The sequence below is a fragment of the Nuphar pumila genome, chromosome 1 (assembly GCF_984573655.1).
Source record: "Nuphar pumila chromosome 1, dmNupPumi1.hap1.1, whole genome shotgun sequence".
Classification (NCBI taxonomy): Eukaryota; Viridiplantae; Streptophyta; class Magnoliopsida; order Nymphaeales; family Nymphaeaceae; genus Nuphar; species Nuphar pumila.
In genome coordinates this window covers 8,995,413-9,022,232 of record NC_143249.1, presented here as the reverse complement: position 1 = coordinate 9,022,232, position 26,820 = coordinate 8,995,413, and the positions used below count along the sequence as shown (strand labels likewise).

Here is a 26,820-nt window from a genome sequence, read left to right as displayed (position 1 = left end):
TAGTTTATTGTATATTTTGCAAATGATTTCTTAGTGTGTCTCTCTTTTTTATAATCTGTTAGGCAAGTGGTTGTTTAGTATTTCTCTGTACTGGTTTATGAAATTTTTGTTTTGTCACCTCTTGTATAAGAATGATCTTCTATAGATCGTCCGTTGAGCAGAGATAAACAATTTATGTTCCATTTCCTATTTTTTCTTTGTTCTATTTTTCTTTGTTTAGTCTTTTTGCTTCCTTTGCATAAGTATTTGTGTTTCCCTAATTAGCTTCAATATTCATTGCAGTACATTACTTGCACACTTTATTTCATCGCATTTCATCATTAGATATATCATCAACAGTTTAGTTGTTTTTTGCATTGCATAAGTGTTTGTGTTTCCCTAATTAGCTTCAATATTCATTTTAACACAGTGTTTTTTGCAGATTTCTCAACGGAACTCGCTTGTGCCCCGCCACCCGTGGTAAGTAAGTGACAAAAATAATGCAAATCGGGTAAATACCCGTGGTGAGTAAGTGATGCAAGCGCATCACATGTTATTTAATTTATTGAATGTAACACTTTATTGTTCACACACTCACTTAGTTGTTGATATCTAGGACTGCTTTGTTGGAGTTCGGAGATCATGCTGAGCATGATTTTAATGTATGAATATGGAAGTGTTCTTATTTTTGGAGTACGGAGTCCATGCTATGCATGGTAGTAGTTAGTGGGATATTGAAGTGTATTTGCTGCAGGTACATGTTTGACATTTGTTTGATATGAATTATTTCGATGTATTGCAATGTTTGATGTGATTGTATCCATGCTTACATGTAGTTACTTTCAATTTGATTATGTCTTCCATGTGAAATTGTATACTGAAAGCATGCTTCAAATGAATGTATCGTGTCATGAATAGTTTGCACATGAAAATATTAAGTTATCAATGCATGCATCATAATTCTTGTGATTGTATGACATCATATATTACATGATAAATTTGATATTTTCTTCATCATAGCATTCTGATGGTTCTCTTTTAACTGGTTAGGATACTATTCGTAACATCATACGACAGAATGACTGCAAACCGTGAATGGATGTACCGTAGGATAGTGGACAATGAGTTAACGCATGAATATATGGATGGTGTTGACAGTTTTATTGAATTTGCAACGGCAAGTGTCAGTACGGTAGATCCCACAGGTCGGATTAGGTGTCCCTGCAAGATTTGTAAGAATAATCGATTTGTAGAACCTCATGGCGTTAGACATCACCTATACAGGAAGGGTTTTGTGAGTGATTATCAGAACTGGACGTTTCATGGAGAAGAATTTAGAAACGATTTTGATGCACGGGTGAATGTGGTGCACGATAATCCATATACGAATTTGATATTTGATGCCGCAGGAACAGAACTGGGTTCTGCTATGAGTTCAAGTGTCATTGGTTTGATCCAACTGCAACAAGACTCGACAAAGCTTCAGGCATTGTGGAGGTGAATCATAAATCCAGGTTTGGAACATATGAACCATTCATATTAGCCTCGCAAGCTCAACAAGTTTATTATACTTCATATCCGAGTATAAAAAAGTCAGATAGAAATGAATGGTGGGCAGTTTGCAAGGTGAAATCCAAACTATACCCCGAGTATGATCAGTTATAGGAAGATGAGTTAGCTGAAGACAGTGATTACTATCAATCAGATGATGTCTATGACTTCGCTTATGGTCACGATGTTGCGCATGATATGCATGTCATATCTCCATTAGCCGATGAAACATTCATAGAAGAATGTGATCCAAATGATGTACCAAGTGGATGGGCAAACAATGAAGAAGAAGAAGAAGAAAGTCAAACTAGTGACGAGGAAGAATTCTCAAGCTAGTGAGCAAAATCTTATACTACAAACCTCTATTTAAATGCATTGTAATACTTGATGTGAGTTGTATTGCAATACTTGGTGTGAATGATTAAAAATTTTATTTGAATGTATATTAATACTTGATACGAATGATTCGAATGCATTGTAATACTTGATGTGAATGATTTCAATTATCTGAATGTATTATAATTTATGCAATTAACGAATGATTTGAATTAGTGCAATACTTGATGTCAATGATTTGAATTATTTGAATGCATTGCAATGCTTGATGTGAATGACTTGAATGCATTTAATACTTGATGTGAATTATTTGAATGTATTGTATGACATATGTTATTTGTTAGAATATGGTTCGTGGAGGTTATAGTGGTCGCTCATCCAGTAGTAGCCAGGCTCAGCCTTCATCTTCACGGGCTCCTGTGATAGGTATATCATATAACTAATTAGATGTTTGATTAGTTCAAATGCACATTCTGAGAATTTCTAATGTATTTTTTTACAGATGATGTTGCGCCTGTACACGACCCACCTACACCAGTTGATCACACAAGTCAACAGCCAATACAGGAAACAGGGTATTCTCAGGCTGGCACAAGAAGACTCATTCGAATAGTGTATATCGATAATCGACTGTAAGTATTTTGTTTTCAATTATTGCATATCTTTTAAATATTTTATATTGATATTTACTGTGTAACAATATGTGCAGCATGAGGTTTGAGCCACAAGAAGTAGTACGGGAGATTAGGAATTCACTTCTTCAACATCTACCAGGACCAGTTGCTTAATGGAAAGAGTACCCAAAGGAGGTGTTAGACAGATTGTGGTCCTCATTCATGGTATACAGTTGTTCCTCATAGTTAATGTGTTTCATATTTAATTTATTTAAGCAATGTCTACTAACTTTCTGAAAATATTTGTAGGCTTCGAATCGCTTCGCAACTACGGTGGAAGAAAATGATACAAGGAAGGTGTGGCAGAAGGTGGCTGCCAATCGATCTGCAGACATGCTGCACACTATGAAGACTGCAGCAAAAAAAGCATCTGGCGTAGTAGATGATCCATTACTGTGGAAGGGCCATGGTCCTATTACTATCATGAGAGATTACTAGGATGAAATGTGCGATAAGTGGTCGGGAGATGCATTTAGAAATCGCTCTGCGAAGGCTGCACAAAATCGATCGAAGATGCCCGAAGCCCATCTACACACAGGTGGATCTAAGACATTTGGGAGCCACCTAAAGAAAATGGTAACTCATCAATATATAATATTAATTTTATAAGTATTGTTGCAAACTTGTGTACTAAATCTTTTGTCATTTAACTTCGCAGGAAGCAGAAAAAGGAGGCAGTGTACCATATAAGGATGTGTTTGTAAAAATACATAAACGGAAGACCACGTGAGTCTTCGTATCAGAGAAGGCGAAAACGACAACGATATGTATTAATTCTATTAATAATCATTGCAATATATATGCAAGTTATCATAATGTTATCATTAATTATTAATGAATACTTTAAACATTATTTTGTAGGAGGCATATGAGCAACAGATGATAGAGCGATATGACGATGACGCTACTCAGCATCCATCATTTGATCCTACAGCATGGGTGACTGCAGCAGGTGAACCCAAAAAAGGTCGCATGTTCGGGTTTGGGAGTAATATGAACACTTCACCAATTATTGGTTCTTCCAGTTACGGCTCACCGACTTCTTGCGTCGACATAAGCTCCAAACAGCCGACTATTCTTTCCTGTGATGATGTACGCCAGATCATTAATGAATCACTGAATAACTACTTTCAATACACCGTCGCCCCCTTTCTCCGAAATGAGATCAAGGCCGCTGTTCAGGATAGGGGATCTTCGATTCCAGGTCCCTCTCAGGTATAATCACATATTCAGTTTTTTGACTGCCTTAGAGTACATATGAGCATGCTATAATAACATATAGAGTTTTTTTATTGCATTAGAGCACATATGAGCATGCTATAATAACATATAGAGTTTTTTTACTGCCTTAGAACACATATGAACATGCTATATATCATTTATGATAGAATCACATATAAAATTTTTTGCTTTGCCTGCCTTAGAGCACATATGAGCATGTTATATTCACATATTCAATTTTTTGACTGCCTTAGCACACATACGAGCATGATCGAATCACATATATAGTTTTTTGTCTGCCTTAAAGCACATCTGAGCATGGTAGAATCACATATAGAGTTTTTCTAGATGCCTTATAACACATATGAACATGCTATAATCACATATTCAATTTTTTGACTGCCTTAACACACATATGAGCATGATAGAATCACACACACACACACACACACATATATATATATATATATATAACTTTTTGTCTGCCTTAGAGCACATATGAGCATGATAAAATCATATATAAAGTTTTTTTGACTGCATTAGAACACATATGAGCATGCTATAATCACATATTCAGTTTTTTCACTGCCTAAGAACACATATGAGCATATTATAATCACATATTCAGTTTTTTGACTGCCTTAGCACATATATGAGCATGCTATAATAACATATAGAGTTTTTTTACTGCCTTAGAACACATATGAACATGTTATATATCATTTATGATAGAATCACATATAAATTTTTTGGCTTTGCCTGCCTTAGAGCACATATGAGCATGCTATATTCACATATTCAATTTTTTTACTGCCTTAGCACACATACGAGCATGATCGAATCACATATATAGTTTTTTGCCTGCCTTAAAGCACATCTGAGCATGGTAGAATCACATATAGAGTTTTTTTAGATGCCTTAGAACACATATGAATATGCTATAATCACATATTCAATTTTTTGATTGCCTTAGCACACATATGAGCATGATAGAATCATATATATATATATATATATATATATATATATATATATATATATATATATATATATATATATATATATATATATATATATATATAACTTTTTGTCTGCCTTAGAGCACATATGAGCATGATAGAATCACATATAGAGTTTTTTTATTGCCTTAGATCACACATGAGCACATGATAGAATCACATATAGTGTGTAATTTATTTCATTATATTTTGTTTATCAATACTGACTGTTCTTTTCTTGTGTAGGCTGCAAGCGATAATCAGGGTAGTGGAGCTGAAGGGACAGATAAAGACAATGAACAAGAAGACGCACAAAATCTTGGCGATGATTAGAGGACTGTGTTGAAGAAGTTCTATTTTTTTATTTTTCCTAATTGTAATTGTTGAATTGTAAATAATTAAACTTTTTAATTTTAAGGTGGAACGATTAATTGTTGTAGATTCTTGTTATATGAATTTTTTTGTGTAGTTTGTTTTTTATTTACAGGAAATATAAATTGTACAGGAAATAGAAATTGTACAGTTCTCGGTATTTAATTTTCAAATAATTTTTTTTAAATTTTTTTTCGTGTTTGTGACAGATTAGCGACGGAACCATCCGTCGCTATTCATATTAATCTAGCGACGGCATAGCGACGGAAGTAAATCCGTCGCCAAGCCGTGGTCGCCGTTTAGTACCGGCGGATTGGCGACGAAATATAGCGCTCGTTATTCCGTCGCAATTAGCGACGAACCTGGCGACGGAATAATTTTGTCGTCAGTTAGCGTCGAAATATTCGCGACGTAAGCATACTGTCGCCTCATTGTCGCTAATCCGTCGCTAACCATGTTAGCCACGGATTAGCGACGGAATGTGGTCGTCGCTAATCTACTGCTTTGTTGTAGTGAGATGAAACCTTCTTGGTGGCCCTTCGTGAAATGGAGCATAGGCAAGTTGTGGAGATGTCATCGGACTTGGCCCCTGTGTTGGAAGAATTCAAGGAGGTGATGCCTCCTGAGCTTCCAAAGAAGTTGCCTCCTCGTAGGGAGGTAGATCATTAGATAGAGTTGATGTCAGGTACAAATACCCCCACCACTATGGTCCCATATTGCATGGCTTGCCATAGTTAAAAGAGCTACAAAGGTAGATGAGATGCTAGCTTCTAGCATCATCTATCTATCAAAGGTAAAGTTTGGTGTGCCTGTGCTTTTTCATAAGAAACATGATGGGTCCCAACAGTTGTGCGTACACTATCAGGCACTGAATAAAGAGTCATGAAGAACAAGTACCCATTCTCATTGATAGCCGACCTATTTGATTAATTGGGGAACACCTATATATTCTCGAACCTAGACCTCCGGTCAAGATCACAGAGAGATGAGCCCAAGACTAGCTGTGTGATGGGGTATAGAGCATATGAGTTTTTGATGATGCCTTTCGGTTTGACAAATGCTTCTGCAACCTTCTCGGCCCTAATGAACAAGATTTTATACATGTACATGAACTAGTTCATTGTTGTCTACCTAGATGATATTGTTGTCTACATCAAGAATCTAGAGGATCATGTGCGTCATTTGTGCATGTATTTCAATTGTTAAAGAAAATTATCTATATATGAAATATGAGAAATGTTTGTTTGGGAAAAAAGAAGTTGAGTTCTTGAACCATGTTATTGGATGTGGCATGTTACAGATGGACCAACAAAAGGTCTGAACCATCGTTGAGTAGAAATTGCCCTCTTTTGTTTCAGAGTTGTGGTCATTCTTAGCACTGGTAAATTACTACTATCGATTCATTGAAGGGTATTTACTAGTTTCCACCCCTCTCACGAATCTTTTGCAGAAGGACATAAGATGGGATTTGTCAAATTCGTGCTAGGTCGCCTTCAATGTTCAATGTACACATACATGCTCAAGATTTTGCAATTGGTGGAGTGCTAATACAGGAGGAGCACACTATCACTTTTGAGAGCCGTAAGTTAAAGATTATTGAGTGACGATAGATCGTGCATGAAAAGAAGATGACCACTATCATGCATGGCTTGCAAGCCGGGTGTCATTACCTCCTAGGTTCACAGTTTGTCATAAAGATGGACAATATAACCACTAACTATTTTCAAATACAAAAGAAGCTTATGGCAACATTTTTTAACGGAGTTCTACATGGACTTGGAGTATAATCTTGGAAAGACCAATGTCATAACCAATGCACTAATCTCAAAGGTCGAGTTGGAGTCCTTGCAAGAAGAGGATGCCTCATATGTTCAACCACAAAGTAACATGCTCGATTGCATTTGCGATGACGTCCAGTCTGATATGTTGATGGAACACTTGGTGACCCTAATACATCAAGGGAAAAATAGGAGATTTTGGATGAAAGATGGCCTCCAAGTGACCAAAGGTGGCTACATCTTTGACCCTTAATGAAGATGACTACAAAGATTAGTTATCAAAGAGTGTCATGATACTCGATACTCAAGTCATTTGGGACAACATCGAACACTCACCCTAGTAAAGCAAGTATATTACTAACCATTTATATGGGAAGACATAGAAAAATACTTCCACACTTGCTTCATCCGGATAAGCAGAGTAATCATAAGCTTGAGACTGTCGAAGGTAAAAGGCGATAGTTCAATCTTTGTGGTGGTAGACCGATTCTTGAGGTACATCATTTTCATGTCAATGATGCCCACCAGTATCGTTGAGTGGGTTGCGAGTTTGTTCATAAAGCACGTTGTGACAAACTGAGGAATTCCAGAGAACATTGTCAACAACCATGCCCCACGTTTCACAGAAAAGTTCTGGCAAGAGGTGTTTCAACTACTAAGGACAAAATTGAGTTTAAAGTTGGAGACCAAGTTTTGGTCAAGTTATACTATAAGAGAACTAAGATCTTCTTTGGTCTTCACTAGAGTCGTGTTTACAAATATGAGGGCTCCTTCACTATTATGAAACGAGTTGGCAACCTCGCCTACAAGCTCGAAGTTTCTCCTCACTTTCAAGCACATTTGGTCTTTCATGTCAATAACTTGAAGTAGTTTCACATCAATGAAGACAACAACTGCAACCAACTAAAGCATGCACCTTCACCACTCTAAACAACTAATGCAAAGGAGGTGGAGTGTATCATGAATCATTTGCGCAATCAACAAGGTCGGCTCAAGGGGTATTTAGTTAGATGGAAAGAATAGACAAAAAAAGATGGTTGAGAGACGGCAAAGAATGTCCACTAGTTTTTGTATCGAAAGAGTAGGAAGTATGGGCCCTGTCATCATTGAGGACGTCGACAACTTAAGCATGAGAGAATGTTAGCACATGCAGCTTTAAAGATTAACCCGTAACAATACAGCTCCAAACACATTCTAACATTGTCACTTTGAAAACTCAAACACTTAACTAACATACTTTACAAGAATCAACTAAAGAGAGAGAGAAATGAGAGAGAAAGAGGGTACTTGTACTGCTTCTTCTTCTTGCTCCTTTTGGCAGAGGGAGAGTGAGAAGTACCCTAAATCCTCCTAATTTGGGACAAATGGGGGTAAAAAAAAAACCAATTGACACAAATATCTTGAGGCATATGACTCAGCCTAAGGTGTGCCTCCCTTTGAGGCGTACACCTCATGGCAAAGGGACAACTGTGATTTGGAGTTCCATTTCTGAAAAGCAGACAATGGCCTTTTGATACCATCTAGAAGGGAAAAAGTATTAAGAGCAGAAAGAGACTTCCATGAGAAAGAGGCCTTTTTTCCTAATCTAAACATACCTTCGATTTAAGGCTTGTTAAAAGTTTGATATGCTTCGAATTTGAAACAGTAAACGACATTTTCCAAGACCTTAAAAACGTTGTAAAGCATCTCAACCGAAGCCTCATCTAATCCAATACATGTCAGAACTGAAACTCCTTAAAGCTGCTGTAATATAGCTTCAAGGTCAGCCAATTAGATGAACTGCAAGATCTTTTGCTTCACTAATCTGAAGATGCATCAGATTCAAAATGGGAATGCAGTGGTCGGATTCTATTTAAGTTGGCTTCGAGTGGTGGTAGATCATCATCATCATCACTCGAACATTGCCTTTCTGTGGATTGTGCATCCTCTGTTGGTTGTTGTTCCTTCATGTCACTCCTTCCACTACTAAATACTTCTGGCCTAGATGGATGGGGATACAAACAACGAATGCAGAGGTCAACACTAGTTAAATGGAACATGTCGTTCATGCATTGACACTATTGTAAAGATGTTTGTTGACAGTGTAACATTGGTTTGCTAGCCGCGCTTATTCTTCAAATGAATCCAAATAAATGGCTGCTAGAAAGTTAAGAGGAGAGAAAAAGGATTTTCTCTCCTTGGGATTCATGCCCTCCCCCCCCCCTCTCCTCTTGCCTCTTCTCTTTCTCCTAGATGTCCACGTCTTCTTCTTCTCTTTCTTCCTCTTCTCTTCTCCTTCCTCTATTTCTTCCCAACACACTAATCGGTCAGCTGGTTTATGTTTTTTCCATGCTTGGAGATGAACTATGGAGGTGTGTGACAAGCCATAACATGGAGGAAAGGCCGCTCTTCTTCTCCCCAATCCATCGAAGGTGAACCATGCGGTGAACCTCTCCTCCTCCAAACTCCTCGGAGACACCGAAAGGCACGCTCTTTTCGTCCCTTTTCTTTAGTTTAGGTGCATACAATGTTATAAAAAATGTGCCTTGAGGCGCAAAAGGCGTGCCTTTCCTTATGGCGCGGCCCTCTGTGCCTCAAGGCGCAAGCTTGAAGCGTAATTTTTTTTTTACAACAAGAATTTTGAAGCATATATGTTTATTCTTTTGAAACATTTATGCTGCGAAGTTGGTGCTGAATCATAGGCATTTCCTAAAGCATTTTCACTGTAAACATTTCTGTTGCGAAATGATAAATTTTCCCAAGGAAAACTCCCTTCTACGATCATACCATCACTTCCCCTTTCATTTAGTGAGGTGTTGAATCATACGCATTTCCTAAAGCATTTTTATCGTAAACTCTGAAAGAAGAATCACTATTTTCGATTTTGAGAAAAATGAAACAAACGATCGAGTGGGCAAAAACTCAAAGCGCTTACTTTAGGATCAAAGAGCTCAGTTGTCGACGAAGCGCTTACGGGACGTTGCCAGAAGACGCAGGATGCAAGTAAATGCATGGCTTCGCTTCTGAAACCCTAAGCACCTTTATCAAAACAACTTCTCTTTCGCTTCCCTCCCTTGGAATCCAATGAACTCAAAGCCCTACGGCTCTCCCCGCGGGAAGCGCTCCTCTTCGATGAGATTGCTGATCGGTAATAGCGAAATCGAGCGATGATTCAGTGACGATGCAAAAAAAAAGGACGGAAAGATTTTCGAACTGGTGCCTCTCTCAGGCGAGGGTTTCCGGATGGTAATCAGCTGGAGAGGTGGGGAGGTCCGGCGGCAGAGCTTCGGCGGGGGATTTGTGAGGGTTTCTTGCTGGCGCTTAGAAATTTTGGCTCCCACCTGAGTGAGCGAAGGAGCCGCACGCATTCTGGAGTGTTAGAACATAGAAGGCTCCCTTTGGCCTCCGTAGAGATGACAGTGGGTCGGGTATAACCCGATATCTGACCCAAACCCGAATCCGTTTTATCGGATTCGGTACTAATTTTGTGTTGAAATCTGAATCTGAATTGGTTTAAGTGTAAATACTGGTTTTGGACTAGTTGGATCCGGATTCAGTTTTACCCTTTTCATCTGAATCCGAATTCCACTAGGTCAGTTCCGATTAAGTCGAACCTAGATCTGACCCGTTGACATCCTTACTTACATTTCGTTGTTTTATTACCGTAGGAATAAGTCAATGCATGAGGCTGTTTGCAAAGTGACAAGCGAGAATCTAAGAACGTATGTGAAGTGTGAAGCATTTAAGAAAAGTAATGGAAATTCGGTAGGGATAGAAAATAAATGTAAGGAATGCATAAAATGCAGTTAAAGCTTTTATTATTTTAAAACTTGTTTTTTAAAAAATCATTGCATGCATAAATTTAATGTAAAAAATATACAATTAAAATACCAAAGTACAATTCTTTTGGCATGAAAGACACATTTCCCACTTCAGGAGAATCCATTTTTATATTAGAAAAACAATATTTTTTACTTTTTAAGAAGCTTGATTTGCATAAAGTTTTCAAAGTGTGATATGCTGAGTTTCCTCTTATAAAGTGAGTTTTTAATCATTGTAAGAAGTAACCATAATTTATGTACAATTAAAAAAAAAATTTGAGGCTTACGCTTTGCGCCTCGAGGCTTACGCCTCGCCTCAGATTTTGGTGGAACGCCTCGCTATGCCTCAATGCTTTTCACAACACTGAACGCATATAAGTTAGTGATTTATGTTTATGTTTCTTCTTTGCTGCATATAGATTACGATTTTTTTTGTTTATTTCAATATTAAAAATCAATTCTTATTTTTTTGTTAAAATCTATTTTTGAAAACCGACAGTTAGGTTAGTTCGTCGGCCCAACCCAAGTCGTCGGCCAGGTCTAATCAGTCATAAACGGTCGGTCAGACATGTGTGTGTTGATTCATTTTATTAGTTTTAGGGATCAATTGTCACGTTGAGTTTAACGATAAAAATCTGGTTATGTGCAGATTTTATAAAATTGTGTTTCATGTGTTTTTGGTTCTGCGCAGATTTTATGAAACCGTGTTTCACGTGTTTTATGAAGTCAGAAATCGACAAATCCAAAACCGTGTTCACGTGATTTATGAAATCAGATTTTTGTAAAACCGTGGCTTAACCTCTTCATAGTTAGAGTTTGTTCTTTTGTCAAAATTAGCTGCATCTGTCATGGTTAAGTTTAATTCAGGTATTTCTTTTACTTGGATTAACTGTAGCTAGATTAGATAGTTTAGCTTGTCTCTTTTTTTTTGTGTGTGTGTGTTTTGCAGGGTGGTACGTGAGTTGATTGAGTTTAGGCCCTATGAGTGGGCTGCGGTGGACATACCGAGGCATGCCCGGACACACGAGGATAACGGGAGCGAGTTCCCGAGCAGACCAAGACTTGCTATTTTTTTAAAAAAATTTATTATTAGGGCATTAGGCCAATTATTATTCTGGGTTGTATAATATTTTATTCTCGCTCGAACCATTGTAATAGGTTTTTGCGTGTGTACTTACATTTTCTTTTATTTGAAGCAATAAATGTGTGTTTTGTTTGGAGTATGAAAGTTTTAACCCGTTTTTTGTATTCGACCCGAACTTCATCACTAGTGTGAGCCGGTTATTATAATTTGGTGTACGATTTACCATCAAGATCTTTATTGAAAATATTTTAAAAAAATACTTGTAAGAAAAATTACATTACATTTTTTGTACCATTGCGGGGGAACGACGATTTAAGATTAAGTACTCACTTTATTGCCTTTATTTCACGTATATTTAGGACTGCTAGTTTGTTTTCACATTTTTTTAAGATTGCCTAGTTTATTTTCTATTGATAAATAGGATTGTTTAATTTGCTTTAGTTTATTAATTAGGATTGTTAGAACCACCAGTTTAATTTTTCTACCTGGTCCATCCCGTTTACATCCCTAGATTCTGAACTCGAATCATCTTGAATCTGACCTTGGTTGGAAATGGATCATATCAACCTATAGACAGCCTATGGTTTTACAGATGTAAATGGGTCTGATACAGTTCTGATGCAGGCATTTCAATGCCACATAACTAGACCCGTTCAGAACCAAATTCTGATTCAGATGAAAAAAGCTACCATCAAAATCAGATCCAATCAGCTTAGAAGTAATCGGATTCTGGTGTTAGTCGAATTTGAATATGGGTTAAGATTCAAGTGTCAAAAAGTCTGGTCTGAATTAATCTGATGATACTTTGAACGCCCAATCTCACTATTGATTCTGATTCGCTCGGATATTTGATCCAAACAGAACCTTTGGCAACCCTAGTGGCTGGTCTGCAAAACGGATTAGGTATGGGCTGGATCATGGTTACTTTGGATCTGAAGCCAAACCCCAAATGGCAGTTCTGAATACGGATCCAGTTCCGAATAAGATCTGATCAAGTAGGGCTGAATCCAAATTTTATAAAGTAACATCTGATCCAGGAAACATGTCTTTCTAGAAGTAAAAACCTCAAATGTTTTTTATTCACTTTGGTGAGCATGAATCCAAATATAATTTTTCATCCAAATAAACTGATTTGGTGAATATGAATCTAACCTCCTACACGTTTGGATCTTATTTTAAGATCCATATACGATAATATGGCATCGGATTCGAATCAGAAGTTCAACCGACTCTGTCCATTTGTATCCCTAGTTGGTCAAAGGCTTGGAGTTAGGGGAGGCGGGCTGAGTCCGGTCAAGTTATCATCGGATTCCAAGAGAGTAAAACGGAATACGGTCCAAGCAGGTTGGATTGCCTGGACCCAGGTTTCGAATCAACGACAAACCCACCTGAAATCCCAGCAAGAAGTTGAAAATTTTCTTCAGTTTTCCATCACAACTGGGCATTTGGTCTAGTGGTATGATTCTCGCTTTGGGTGCGAGAGGTCCCGAGTTCGATTCTCGGAATGCCCCTAAATATAATAGTTATCCTGTTTTTCTTTGATTTTTGGAAGTAGGCTAGTCAACGTGCCGGCTGTTACCTGACCCAACCCACCGACCCAACAGCGTTAGAGTTTGGACCTACCAAGTTTGGTTTTTGTCTATAAAATATTTTTAAATTTTTGATATTTTTACTTCTTGCTACCCGAATTCAGACCTGGATTAGGTTCTTCCTAGCCAGGTCTGGTCGGAACAGAACCAGGTCGGGCTACCAGCAGCTCAAAGTCATAGCCAGTCCGGATCAGGTCAAACCCCTATGCCTAACCCTAAGCGCCAGACCTGTGTGAAAGGTCGGTCATCAAGCATAGCTCTCCAGCATTGCAACTGATCGAGCCAAATAAAGAAATCAAAGATTCCCTCATTTTAATTGTTTAATGACTCACAAAATGCACGTTATAACTAAATACTATTAATATATCTATAAATAACATTCTCAAACATGAATTTTAACCAAACTCTTAAAGATACCAGTTTTAAGCTTGAGTTCAACACATCTATCAAAATAGTAAGGGTGGGCATCAGACCAACGGGGGCTCAGCTTGTTTGGTAGGAGCTGTTAGTGCACGTCACCATGTGTGGCGACATTGCAAGTTCAAAACCCAATGGTATGTTGTGTAACTGGTGGGGGTCTGCCTAACCCCAGTTTGCCTTTAAAAAAAAAAAGGGTGGGCATCAGACCAGGTACCCAATTGGCTTTTGGGTACCCGGTCCAAAATTTACAGGTATGAGAAACTAGGCAGGCAGCACACTATTTGGCTTGGCTCAGCTTGTAAAGGCTCATTATATATAAATATATATATATAACTTTGAGTTGCAAAACAAGGTTACAAAAAAATTGGATGAGTTGCTGTCAAACCCCACCTATCGAATTTGTGCAAGAACAATTTTAGGCGGCGCAAGGTTCGTCAAGCCCGCGAATAACCTATTTTTCAACACTTATAACCTTGACTGGCGAAGCCATGCCGACTTCTCATGGAGAAATCCACAACAACAAGCCCCTGTTAGGCCAGGTAGCTATCAACCAAGCTACAAACCCAACTTCTCTCAAGCTCAACCTATGTTTAGCCAACTTACTTCTCAAGAACCTACAACGAGTCAAGGCTTTGAAGAGAAAATGCTTCAAGTTTTTATAGACATAAAGGCAAAACTGAACTCCCACACACAGTCAACAACAAAAGTAGAGACTCAGATGGGACAACCGGCTGAGGCGTTAAACAGGCGCAGTGAGGGGGCACTACATAGTGAACCTATGGTCAATCCTAGGGGAAAGGAACCATTTCATGACCTACATATGACTGACTCACACCAAGAGCAAGCCAAGTCTATCATAACACTTAGGAATGAGAAATAATACCATGTTACCAAGGAGACGATTAGAGAGCCTTAAAGAAAGAAGAGTGAACAATCGGTCTCTTTAGATTCACCCCAGGAAAGCGAGAGGGCTCTACAACCTGAGCTTTCTAGATCACATATACCCTTTTTTTTCTTAAAATATTCCTTGATTTGTTCTTAAAAAAAAAACTTTGTGCATATGCACACATCTGGTCCAAAATAAACTTTAACATTTACATTTATATACATTTCTTTTCGTTGAACTCATAAATAATCACTAGCTGTAGATTGGTTTCAGAAAAAAAAATTGCATGAGGCTAACAAAAATCCTTTAAATGTCAAGCCTTGCAAAATTCACTAATATAATGCTAAACTTGTTTTCTCAAAACTTCATTTTCATGAATTTTACAAAAACAGATACATGGACAAAAAAAATGGGTATGCATATTATACCCTCCTCCATGCTTAAATGACATTGTCCTTAGTGGCACTCCTCCATGCTTATATGCAAACTGAATGAATGCATACCAGGAAAATAAAATTAACACGAGAGAAATGATAGATACCACCTGATGTATGCGATGGAACCCCACATACGTTGATTTATGCCTCGTCATTACACCACCATCATGCACACGTAGATGCATGATTTCCTGCTAAGTTGGCTCGGAAGTTGTTCCTCTAGTGGCTCCAAGTTGTCCTATCACCTACAACTTATGAACACTAACCACAAGGTAAGATGTATACAACAAAAACTACTTAACTATAAAAAATGCACCCTACTACTAACATAATGTACAAATGTGTGCTACTCTATACATTAATGAGGTCAATAACCTCGATGTCCTGGTTCACTACAACATCTGAAATATAGGGCTTCAGCCTCTACTCATAGACTTTGAATCTCCCGCTCGTTCGAGGGTCTAGGACACCAACTGCACCGTGTGGAAATACCTCATGAACTACAAATGGGTTGTCCCATCTTGACCTAAGCCTATTTGAAAAAAGATGGAGTCGCGAATTAAATAGCCAAACTTTATGTTCAGGCTCAAACTGCTTCCTCAAGATATGCTTGTCATGAAAGCCCTTGGTTCAAGTTTTATAGATTTTGGCACTCTTGTATGCATCATTACGCAACTCCTCGAGCTCGCTCAATTGAAGCTTGCGTTCTTTGTCAGCTTGGGCTATGTCGAAATTGAATTTCTTAATAGTCTAATAGGCCATGTGTTTCAACTCAACAAGGAGGTGGCATGAGTTCTTGAATACCAACCGGTAAGGAGACATCTCAATTGGGGTCTTGAAGGCAGTCTTGTATGCCTATAAAGCACCATCTAAGCATTGAGACCAATCCTTGCGGTCTGGTCTGACTATCTTTTCCAAAATTTGCTTGATCTCTCTATTAGAAACCTCGACCTGGCCACTGGTTTGTGGATAGTAGGATGTAGCAATTCTATGATGCACTGAGTACTTTCTAAGAAGGGAGTCAACTTGTATCTTAAAATGCTTACCCCCATCACTAATTACAACTTTAGGAACTTCGAACCTTTTAAAGATATTGTGCTTAATGAACTTAAGCATCTCTTTATGATTGTTGGTCCGAGTGGCTACGACCTCGATCCATTTAGACACATAATCCACCGCTACCAAAATATACACAGATTCGAATGATTGTGGAAAGGGACCCATAAAATCAATTCTCCAAACATAAAAAGTCCCTACAACCAAGATGGGGAGCAGTGGCATCATGTTTCTCTTGGATGTGAACATTGTCTGCTGGTACTACAAGCATCACTTGCAAAACTCATGAGAGTCCTTATGCAATGTGGGCCACCAAAATCCAGATTGAAGGACCTTTGTTGCAGTCTTTTGACTGAAAAAATATCCTTCATAGGCTAGGGAATGGCGGAAGGCCAAGACTGACTGATTCTCTTCTTATGGGATACACCTACGAATCATCTGGTCAACGCATATCTTGAGCAACTCTAGGTCCTCTCAAAAAATAGTGCTTCATCTGCACCAAAAACCAATCCCTCTTATCTTTGCTCCAATGCATAGGGTGCTTTCCAGTCACCAGATAGTTAATGATGTCAGCAACAGAGGGAAGATGCTTAACGTGCAAGATCTACTCATCCAGAAATGAGTCATCTATTTGTCCCTGATCAACAAGTGACTCCACTATCATTCTGGACAAATCATCTGTTGTCAGATTCTTGCATCGCCTCTCATGTTGAATCTCGATATCAAATTCTTGTAATATCATAATCCATCAGATGAGTCACGGTTTTCTATCCTTCTTACTCATCAGGTACCACAGGGCGGCATGATCTGAGTAAACCATGACTTTAGAGCCCAATAAATACGACCAGAACTTCTCCAACGCAAACACTACACCCAACAGTTCCTTCTCTTTACTAGTGCAATTTATCTGAGCATCAGAAAGGGTTCTATTGGCATAGTAAATAATGTACTTCTTATCGACCTTTTATTCTAAAATGACTCCTATCGTATAATCTGAAGTGTCGCACATGATCTCGAAAGTTAATGACCAATCGGGAGATCTCAAAATGGGTGTTGAGGTTAGGGCCTCCTTGAGAGTAAGAAATGCCTTCATACAGGCATCGTCAAATTTAAAAGGTTGGTCCTTCACTAACAAGTTATAGAGCGGCCTTGAAATCTTGCTAAAATTCTTTATAAATCGCTTGTAAAAGCCAGCATGCCCGAGAAATGATCTAACCTGTCGCACTGAGGTTAGCTGGAAAAGTTTGGCAATGGATTCTACTTTTGCCTTATCAACCTCAATCCCCTTCTCAGAGACAATGTGTCCCAAGACAATCCCTTGCTTAACCATGAAATGACTTTTTTCCCAACCAAATACAAGATTAGTCTCTATGCATCGTTTGAGCACTCTAGATAGCTTTTGGAGACAATCATCAAAAGATGAGCCATACACCGAGAAGTTGTCCATAAAAATTCCAGTGGCTGCATATATGAGTGATGGTTTGTATCGATTATGAACCAAATTCCAAATTCAGGAATCTCACTCCATTGAGAACACAATGATTGGCAATAAACGTGGCCTAAAGGATGATCAATCCTATTTGCTTTGGCATCGAAGATTATGACATATCTCAAAAGAGAGAGTCCAAAGACTCGTGAAAGAAGGAATCCTTGGATCCCTTGATTTTATGAATATAGAGTCATGTGTTGACTGTATAAAGGCTAAGCAGTCTAACACATATAAGAAAGATGTCAAACGCAGCAATGGAAAGTTAGAAATAGTGCATACGGATGTCTGCGGCCCTTTTTCATCGTGTTATACGGGTGAAAAATATTTTGTCACCTTTATAGACGATTATTCACGGTATATATATCTTTACTTATTATCTGAAAAATTAGAAGTCTTTCAGGTTTTTAAGGACTTCAAGAAAGAAGTAGAGAAACAAACCGGTGAAGTTATTAAGGTTGTCAGGTCAGATAGATGTGGCGAATATTATGGTCGTTTCACTGTAATGGGACAAAAGAAAGGTCCATTAGCGCGGTTTCTAAAAAAGGAAGACATTGTGCCTCAGTATATCATGCCTGATAGTGCTTACCAGAATGATGTAGCTAAAAAAAGAAACTGTACGCTTAAAGAAATGATTCGAGCGATGTTGAATCACTCAAACCTCCCTTTGACCTTGTAGGGTGAAGCTCTTAGGACAACAGTGCATATTCTGAATAAGGTTCCTACGAAGACTGTTCAAAAGACTCCTTACGAGTTATGGACAGGTAGAAAACCTTCTTTATCATATATGCACATATGGGGATGTCCAGCAGAAGCTAAATTATATAACGCACATATAAAAGCTTTTGATCATAGGACAATTAGTGGTTTCTTCATTGGTTATCCAGAAAGATCGAAAAACTTTAGGTTTTATTGTTCATCTCATACACCACAGATAGTGGAAACAGATAAAGCAAGATTTCTTGAAAATGGTTCTGTTGGGATAGATGCGTCTCAAAATATTGATTTTGAGGAAATGCAGGATTCAGGTTTCTCACCTGCTAAGAATAAAGACTCGATTTTCTCTATCATTGTTCCTTCGAGTAATGTAAGAGAAAGTCCAGTCAATGAATATCAATCCCAACTAGATCCGGTTGTTGATGAGGATATACAACAACAGGATACAAAGGCTCATTTTGAATCACCTGTAGCACCTGTATGGAGGTCCACCAAAATTAGGAAATCTGCTATCCATCCAGACTATGTGGTGTATTTATAAGAGTCAAATGATTTTATAGGCATTGATGAAGATCCCTTCACATTTGCAAAAGTCATTGAAAGTGAAAGATCAACACATTGGATTAATGCCATGAAAAAAGAGCTTGACTCTATGGCAAAGAACCAAGTGTGGGATCGTGTACCTCGACCTGATGGAGTTAGACCTGTTAGTTGTAAATGGGTTTATAAAACCAAAACAGACTCTAAAGGTCATGTGGAGAGGTACAAGGCTAGGCTTGTTGCAAAAGGTTTCACACAGATAAAGGGCATTGATTATAATGAGACTTTTTCTCCTGTCTCAACTAAGGAATCATTGAGGATAATCATGACCCTCGTAACTCATTTTGATTTAGAGCTACATCAGATGGATGTGAAAACTGCTTTTCTAAATGGGGATCTGGATGAGGAGGTATATATGCAACAACCTTCTGGTTTCAGTATAGATGACTCAAATAACTTAGTTTGCAAATTGAATAAATCAATTTATGGACTTAAACAGGCCTCCTGCTAGTGGTATAAGAAGTTCAATCAAGTAATAATGAACTTTGGATTCACTGAAAACATTGTTGATCAGTGTATTTACATTAAGACTAGTAGGAGTAAGTTCATAATTTTGGTTTTATATGTTAACGATATTCTTCTTGCAACTAATGATTTGAGTCTTTTACATGAAACAAAAGATTTTCTTTTCTCTCATTTTGATATGAAAGACATGGGTGAGGCCACTTATGTCCTTGAAATCGAGATCCGTCGTAACAGAACTAAGGGTGTCCTTGGCCTATCTCAGAAATCCTATATCCTTAAGGTTCTTAAAAGATATGGGATAGAGAATTATTCTCCTAGTTCGGCACCTATAGTGAAAGGGGATAAATTGAGCTTAAAAGACTGTCCTCAAGATGATATTGTGAAGGCTCAGATGGATGTTGTCCCATATGCTTCAGCAGTTGGGAGTTTACAGTACACGCAGACCTGCACTCGACCTGATATAGCATTTGTTGTGAGAATGCTTGGTAGATATCAGTCAAATCTAGACATTGCGCACTGGAAGGCAGCGAAGAAGGTCATGCACTATTTACAAGGAACGAAAGACTATATGTTGACCTACAGGAAAGCTGATCACCAAGAGGTCGTTGGATACTCTGGTGTAGACTTAGGAGGGTGTATTGACAGTAGAAAATCCACTACTGGATACATTTTCCTTCTAGCGGGTGGTGTTGTCTCATGGAGAAGTGGAAAGCAGTCTACCACTGCTGCTCATACCATGGAGGCAGAATTTATTGCTCTATACGAGACTTCGTCACAGGCCATTTGGATAAGGAACTTCATTATGGGTCTTGGTATAGTGGACTCTATTGAGAGACCACTAAAGATCTTTTGTGACAATGAAGCAGCTGTGTCCTTTTCAAATAACAATAAGAGCTCAACATTGTGTCGACACATATAGTTAAAATATTTTGTTGTTAAAGAAAGGACTGAGAATCATCTCGTATGTATTGATACAATTGGGACGAAGAAAATGACTGTGGATCCCCTTACTAAAGGGCTAGCACTGGGATTGTATTTCCAACATGTAAAGGGGATGAGTCTTTTTTATTCCTTCTGATGTATGACAGTACATTATGTGATCACATTTGTGTTTATGTTTTGATTCTCTAAGGTTTTGTGTTATTGTTGATTTTGCATAAAGAATCTCTCATATGGGTTAGAGAGAATAACAAAATAACAATATTAAAGGACCAATAGAATAGGTGAGAGACCAACCTATTCATAAAGGTAATTTTTTCATGCCTAAGCACTGAAGGTGAATTGTAGCGTAGTACATGGAAATATGACATTTCATAAAGGGGTGTTCATATCCTTGACTCATACGATTCATCCTTGTGATAAAGGGTGGCATGTGAACCCACATAAAGAATTAAATTGAGATAACGGTATACACCTCGATTTAGTACACTTTTGGTGTCGATGGGTCAAGTGGGAGAATGTTGGACATTATCAGTCATGGGTCCAACCCACGAATGTGACCCTGCTTGACACCCTCCTAGTGGGTCACGTTAGTGACCATGTAATGGGGTAGTGGGTGGGAGTTACGTGAATGTAGAATAACCACATTCACGTAACTGCCTAATCTCCCATTACATAAGGGGTTAGGGGTTACAAGGATGATGAGAGACTCATAGCATTTCTCTGCCAAAATTCTGTTCCGCATTCGGACGCTGCGGAAAGGGTCCTGCTCACCGTCGACCTAAGGCGTGGGCTCATTGTGGGCGTCGACCGGCTGAGGAGAACGCCGAATTACCTACACGAACTATGGCGAATTCAGGTACGCTTTCTGTCATTGTTGTTTTTGCAGAGATTCGTCAACATTGTGGACCTGGGACCCATTTAAACAGGGTCGGATCCATGAAAGTAGGATCCAAACACTATTAAGACTGAATCGGATAAGTAACCTGATCCGACCCCTTCCGGAACCGGTACGGAGTCCTTTTTGACCGGTTCTTTCCAGTTTTTCACCGGTTCCGAGATGCTGAAACCCTGTTTTAATAAACAGTATGAACGCTGGTGGTAACCTCTGCAAGATGGGCATTAAATTTTAGCTCATAAGCATGACTGAAAATACAAGACATGGATGAGTCGAAGGAAACAAGAAAATTTTTCTCACAGAATCCCATTAAAACAGAAGCGGCAAAACATGTAGTAAACCCTTTTCTTTTACTAGCTGACACGTTATACAGTAATCTCGTGAAAACAAAAAAACAAGCATGGGGAGCACAAAAACAGGAACTGCTCAAACTGCATTTCAAAAACAAACACACAGCCAACATATTTTAAGTCCAAGATCCAGCAAACAGACAGATTCGTTAACATGGAAACGGAAATAGCTAGAGTAAAAACATTATTCAATCTGACAAATTGCAAACAACCCTCAAGAGTGATTCACAGTGAGAAAAAGGAACACACACACACACACACACACACAGAGAGAGAGAGAGAGAGAGAGAGAGAGAGAGAGAGAGAGAGAGAGAGGTTACCAGTCTCTCCGAAGAGTGCTCCAAGATGACCTTGAAGAAGTAAGGCCCCTTCTTCTTGCAGGAGCCGCAGACGTCCTCCATTAACTTCCAAGTCCGAGCAATACTCTAATGATTTAAAAAAAAATCAACTAAAGATGTTCAGCTCAAGCATAGCCGAGCCTAGCTTGAACTCTACTCAAGCCATCATGGATAGAGGCTTTTCAAGCTCGGCTGGGACTCTGCTCATGTGCACATGGAATAGCACCACCTATTTTAAGTAATAGCGGAAATTTCTGTGTTAAAAAAAAAAGCAAAGTTTAACAATAGGTATCATGAAAACAGAATTTTGTGTGGGTCTGAACTAATGTAAAGCCATTTTACAGGATGATGAATAGGGAGATCATTTACCCCCTGATGTGCACCCTCATTCCAATAGAATTGTCCCCGAAAACGAGCACCATATGAAGGGCACTCAAGCTCGTCATTATCTTCTTTTTTCTCGTCCTTTGCTTTGTGTGCTCCAACACCTTTAACCTGAGTGTCTTCTTTTTTCAGCTCCATTACTTTGTGTGCACTGATACCCTTAGCTAGATCTGCAGGCACCTTTTCACATCCAGTTATACCAAATATCTTGACAATGAAATCTAAATCACCATTATATGTGAAAATCAAATAATCTCCAAGTTCCAGCAAATGATGTTCCTGGCCAACCATTTTCCATAAGTAGTGAATAGTCATCTTTGCGCATCTTCACATGGCAAGAGTGGCCAGTGGGGCTGTGTAAGGTGGCAATGGTGCACTTGTCTCCTTTAATTTGATTTACAAAAGCGGGGGGCATATACTACAAAAGCAGGAGGGATATACTACAAAAGCAAACAGTTGATTAGCAATGAAAGTCTAGTAAATTAACATGAAGAAAAATGATAGAGCTAACAAAAGTTCCAAGAAATATGCACCCAACATTTTTCCCATGTAACCTCAATTTTATGATAATAAAATGCACCATACTTTCTGTAAAAGCCTCAAAATTTACTCGAGAATTCCGAATACTTATCTCAACGTAAATATGTATAAACGACCATCTCCAATTAACAATAGTTATATTTTTTGAAAGAATAATAATAGTTATACATGCTAAATTATCTGCAAAACATCATATAGAGCAATGATCCCATCCCAAAGATTGAGTGAGATAAAAAAATCATGGGCAAGAAATTAAAGGGTTCTAATTCTTCCTAGACTAGAACCTTTGCAGGCCATACTTCACATGGTCTAATCAATCAGAAACTGTTGTTTTGGGTAATCGGAAGAAAATCATTTGTAGCGCAGTAAGAGCATGGGCTCATTTCTCAACTCATATTTTAGGTTTTAGGATTTTTTTGGATAAGTAGGTATTAGGTACTTACATAAAGAATTATTTTAGATTAACCAAGAACACTAAGAGCACTTTCAATAGCGTCTAATTCACCTTCTTTAAAAGTTTGCAGAAGGCTGAATGTGAATTATATAATCAAATCCTTCATGAAAATTATACAGTGTTGAAGTTAGCTGATAGTGAAAAAGAACTAAACAACTAATGGTTATGACTACGTAGTGCATACATGAGGTATTTACAAGCAGTTCCAAATAAACTTTAAAAGGTGCGCTAGCTTTGGTGAAATTAAAATGACAATAGCAATCCTCTGGGGCTAACCCCCTTCCTTGCTATCAAAAGAACAAAAAAAAAAAAACCTTATAAACAATGCTCATAAAGTGAAATAGAGATCAATTAAAAAATGCTTAACATGCTATTTTTACATGCTCTTTTCTTACTTTGCCCCTAAATGTGAACATATGCAGTCAGTGCATTCTTGAAGGAGTATAAGTAAAGTACTGCTAAATTCAGGCATACAGTAGAAGAGTGTCATCCCCAGTAGAAAGTGACGGCTATCATCATTTTGTATTTGCATAGCAGTTTTAACCTCAAGATACACAAGGCCGTTATTTATTTATTTATTTTTAAAAGGCAAGCTGGGTTTAGGCAGACCCCCACCAGTTATTATTCAAAGTACCACTGGGTTTTGAACCTGCAACGTTCCACCACAAGGATACGTGCACTGACAGCTCTTACCAACCACGCGGAGCACCCGTTGGGGCACAAGGCTGTTTATTTTGTATGAACAGAAACCAATATATATATTTTTTTAATGGAAGGAAAACATTTCATTATCTATAACTCAATTAGACAGATGACATCGACGAGTGGTTTCTTTGTAACAGAGAATAAAAAAGATGAGTATTAAAATAGAAACCAATATTCAAATATACAGTTGTTTCTATAGTATTCTTTGGGGGCATTTATTACTTTAGAAAGGCTACTTTGGAGGGAAAATGCTCTCTAATTGGAGAAGAAATGAACCCATTTTGACAGAAAAGCTATTTTTTTGCATTTATTATGTGCATTCCATTATATATTAGGAAAGGGCATGAAACGAACACTCCCAACTTGTGTTGTGGGAGCACACCACAAAATGTGTGATGTGTGCATTGTTAAAATAGAAGGCAATGATGAACTAGAAAGGAGGCTCAGATTTTTACCAAATGAGCAAAAAGCAGACAAAAATATTACTTCTACTATCGGAAATGAGTAAAATTTAGGAAAATTTCATTTGGGGCCAACCTTTTGCCCTAACGCAAAATAAGGTCTCACGTTTCTGAATATTCTGATATGTACCTCCGTTATGTTTTTTAAACTTCAAATGACAAATATCTACAGTTATCTTTTTATGAGAGTCTTTTTTCAACTCCAAAGGACAATATGAAAAACTCAAAAGAGTCACATTTTCCAAGTTGTTGGAGGTCAGCCTGAGGTTTCTATTAGACAGTTTCGGAAAAAGTGAGGCCCACTTTTGGAATGAGGACAAAAGTTTAGCCCGTGAATGAAATTCTTTTTAAAATTTATGAATTTCTAAGTGGTCAAAATCTCAAATCAATTAGGGGTGTCAACGGGTCGGGATTGGTTTGGACTCAGGTGGAACCAGACTTGGGGTTAGATTTTCAGGTATGGTATCGCATCCAGACCCATGTTTAATCGTGTATACTATAAGAGAAACCATACCCGCACCCAATAATTATCATTTTTACATAAAAAAATTGTGGGTCTTAATCGGAACATGGCTACTCAGGTCCAGGTCTGGTATAAAATTTCAAAAACTATATCTGAGTCCATATATTAATCGGACCTTTGGGTCTGGACCCGGGTCTTAATCAGGCACCATACCCGGACCCTATAGGGTTTGGTCCGGCTAAACCCTACCCGTTGACACCCCTAGAATCAATGCAAAGCAGGCAATCTCTATCACAAAAATAAAAACAAAATGACAGTAATAAGTAAAAGAAGACGGAAAATTGCTACGTGTGTTAATATGATTTGTGTGTGTAGGGCGTTCATATCCTACTATCAATAATATCATAATACCTAATATGTAGAAAGTCAAGGTTGCAGCCAACATTTACACAGAAAACAAATGGTATTCATATAAAAAAAACAACGATAACCAAGGAGTGATTCCAGCGATTTAAGTATAAAACACCCAAAAAGAAAAAGAAAAATACGCCCTCTCTTTCCATTCGAAACTGCTTCTAGGTTTTTTACGTTCTTCTTCTTTTGTCTGTTAGAGAACCACGTAACGAAGAACAGAGAAAAGAAAGGAAGAAAAAGAACATAAAAAGCTTAGAAGCAGTTTGGAGAGAGAGAGAAGAGATCAAAAACAAGGAACAGCCGAAAAGAGTACGCAGAAGTCTTTGAAACAATCACGAACATGGGGTACAGAGAGGGGGGGAGTCATGCAAATCAAAACAGACAAAAGAAAAACCAAAAGAAAAAAGAAAGAAACAAGGAACAAGAAGATCGTTGGAAAGCTTTGAAACACTCACGAGCTTGGAATGAAATTCGCCGATCATGATCTTGAAGAAATGCCCCCCCCGTCTCATCCCCTCCTTCGTCGTCGTGAAAACGCGCACCACAATCTCTGCACCTCCGCATGGCCATCTCTCTCAATGCAGAGCCAATCACCCCCACACATAACTGCAACAGAGAGGAAATAAGTAGACTGCAGCTGCAGCAGTGCTGTGAAGACAACGCTGCGGCAAGCCAAATAGGAGAGGAACTCACTTCTGCTCACCCCAAATTGAGAGAGAGAGAGAGAGAGCGAGGTGCTGATTCTGATTCGGATCGAACTCTCCGTACACTGCAGAGTACAAAGGACATTATGCATTCCATTGGACCAGCTCTCATTTTCAGACAAGAAACCATTTTTGGTTTGTGTTGACTGACAAGTGAAGAAAAACTATTTTTGGAAACCTATAAAAGAATGAAAAGAGACCACCGCCTCCCATTGTTCCTGTTACAAAGAAATCACAAATAAAAAGCATTGTTTCATATGGGATAAGCTTCAAGAACAAGTCCTTCTGCTTACATAGTGCCACGTTTCAGTTGCTAGGCTTCTTTCCCCCAAAGACCTTTAGCATTGTCTTGTTATACACGACGTTGAAAATCAATATTTTGGGCTCCTCACTGTGTAAAGTTGATTATTTTGTAAAAAAAGAAAGAAGATTAGCCACCTTTCTTTTGCTTAACCAGTAAAATACTGAGTCTCCTTCTGTGCCTATAATAACGATTTGTTGAGGCATCAGCTTGAGTATTAAAAGTAAGCCTTGGTAGCCTTTTGCTGCCGCGTGCATCACGTACTTCCTGTCATTTTCATGGTTCTCTTTTAGTGGTAGCAGAAAGTTACTGCAGGTTTGATTTAGTACACTTGGTAGAATCATCGTACAACCCTCTCTGATTTTATTAACAGCAAATCAATGCTATTCGATTTTCAGGGTGTGCATATAAAAAAGATAA

The 26,820-nt window shown here is 38.3% G+C and overlaps 1 protein-coding gene and 1 non-coding gene across 2 annotated transcripts in view; one reads left to right on the top strand and one right to left on the bottom strand.

Moving 5' to 3' along the window:
* LOC149847897 (putative B3 domain-containing protein At5g66980) overlaps positions 1–22,673 on the bottom strand; it is a 69,094-nt gene extending 46,421 nt beyond the window's left edge. Inside the window, exons 1-2 of the mRNA XM_090002666.1 lie at positions 22,344–22,673; positions 21,957–22,061 (exon numbers count right to left, since the gene is read on the bottom strand). Coding sequence (XP_089858792.1) covers positions 21,957–22,061; positions 22,344–22,673 — 435 coding nt within the window. The remainder of the gene's footprint in view (positions 1–21,956; positions 22,062–22,343) is intronic.
* On the top strand, positions 13,233–13,304 carry TRNAP-UGG (transfer RNA proline (anticodon UGG)). The gene has a single exon. It is a non-coding gene; the product is annotated as a tRNA-Pro (tRNA).
* Positions 22,674–26,820: the final 4,147 nt, after the last annotated feature.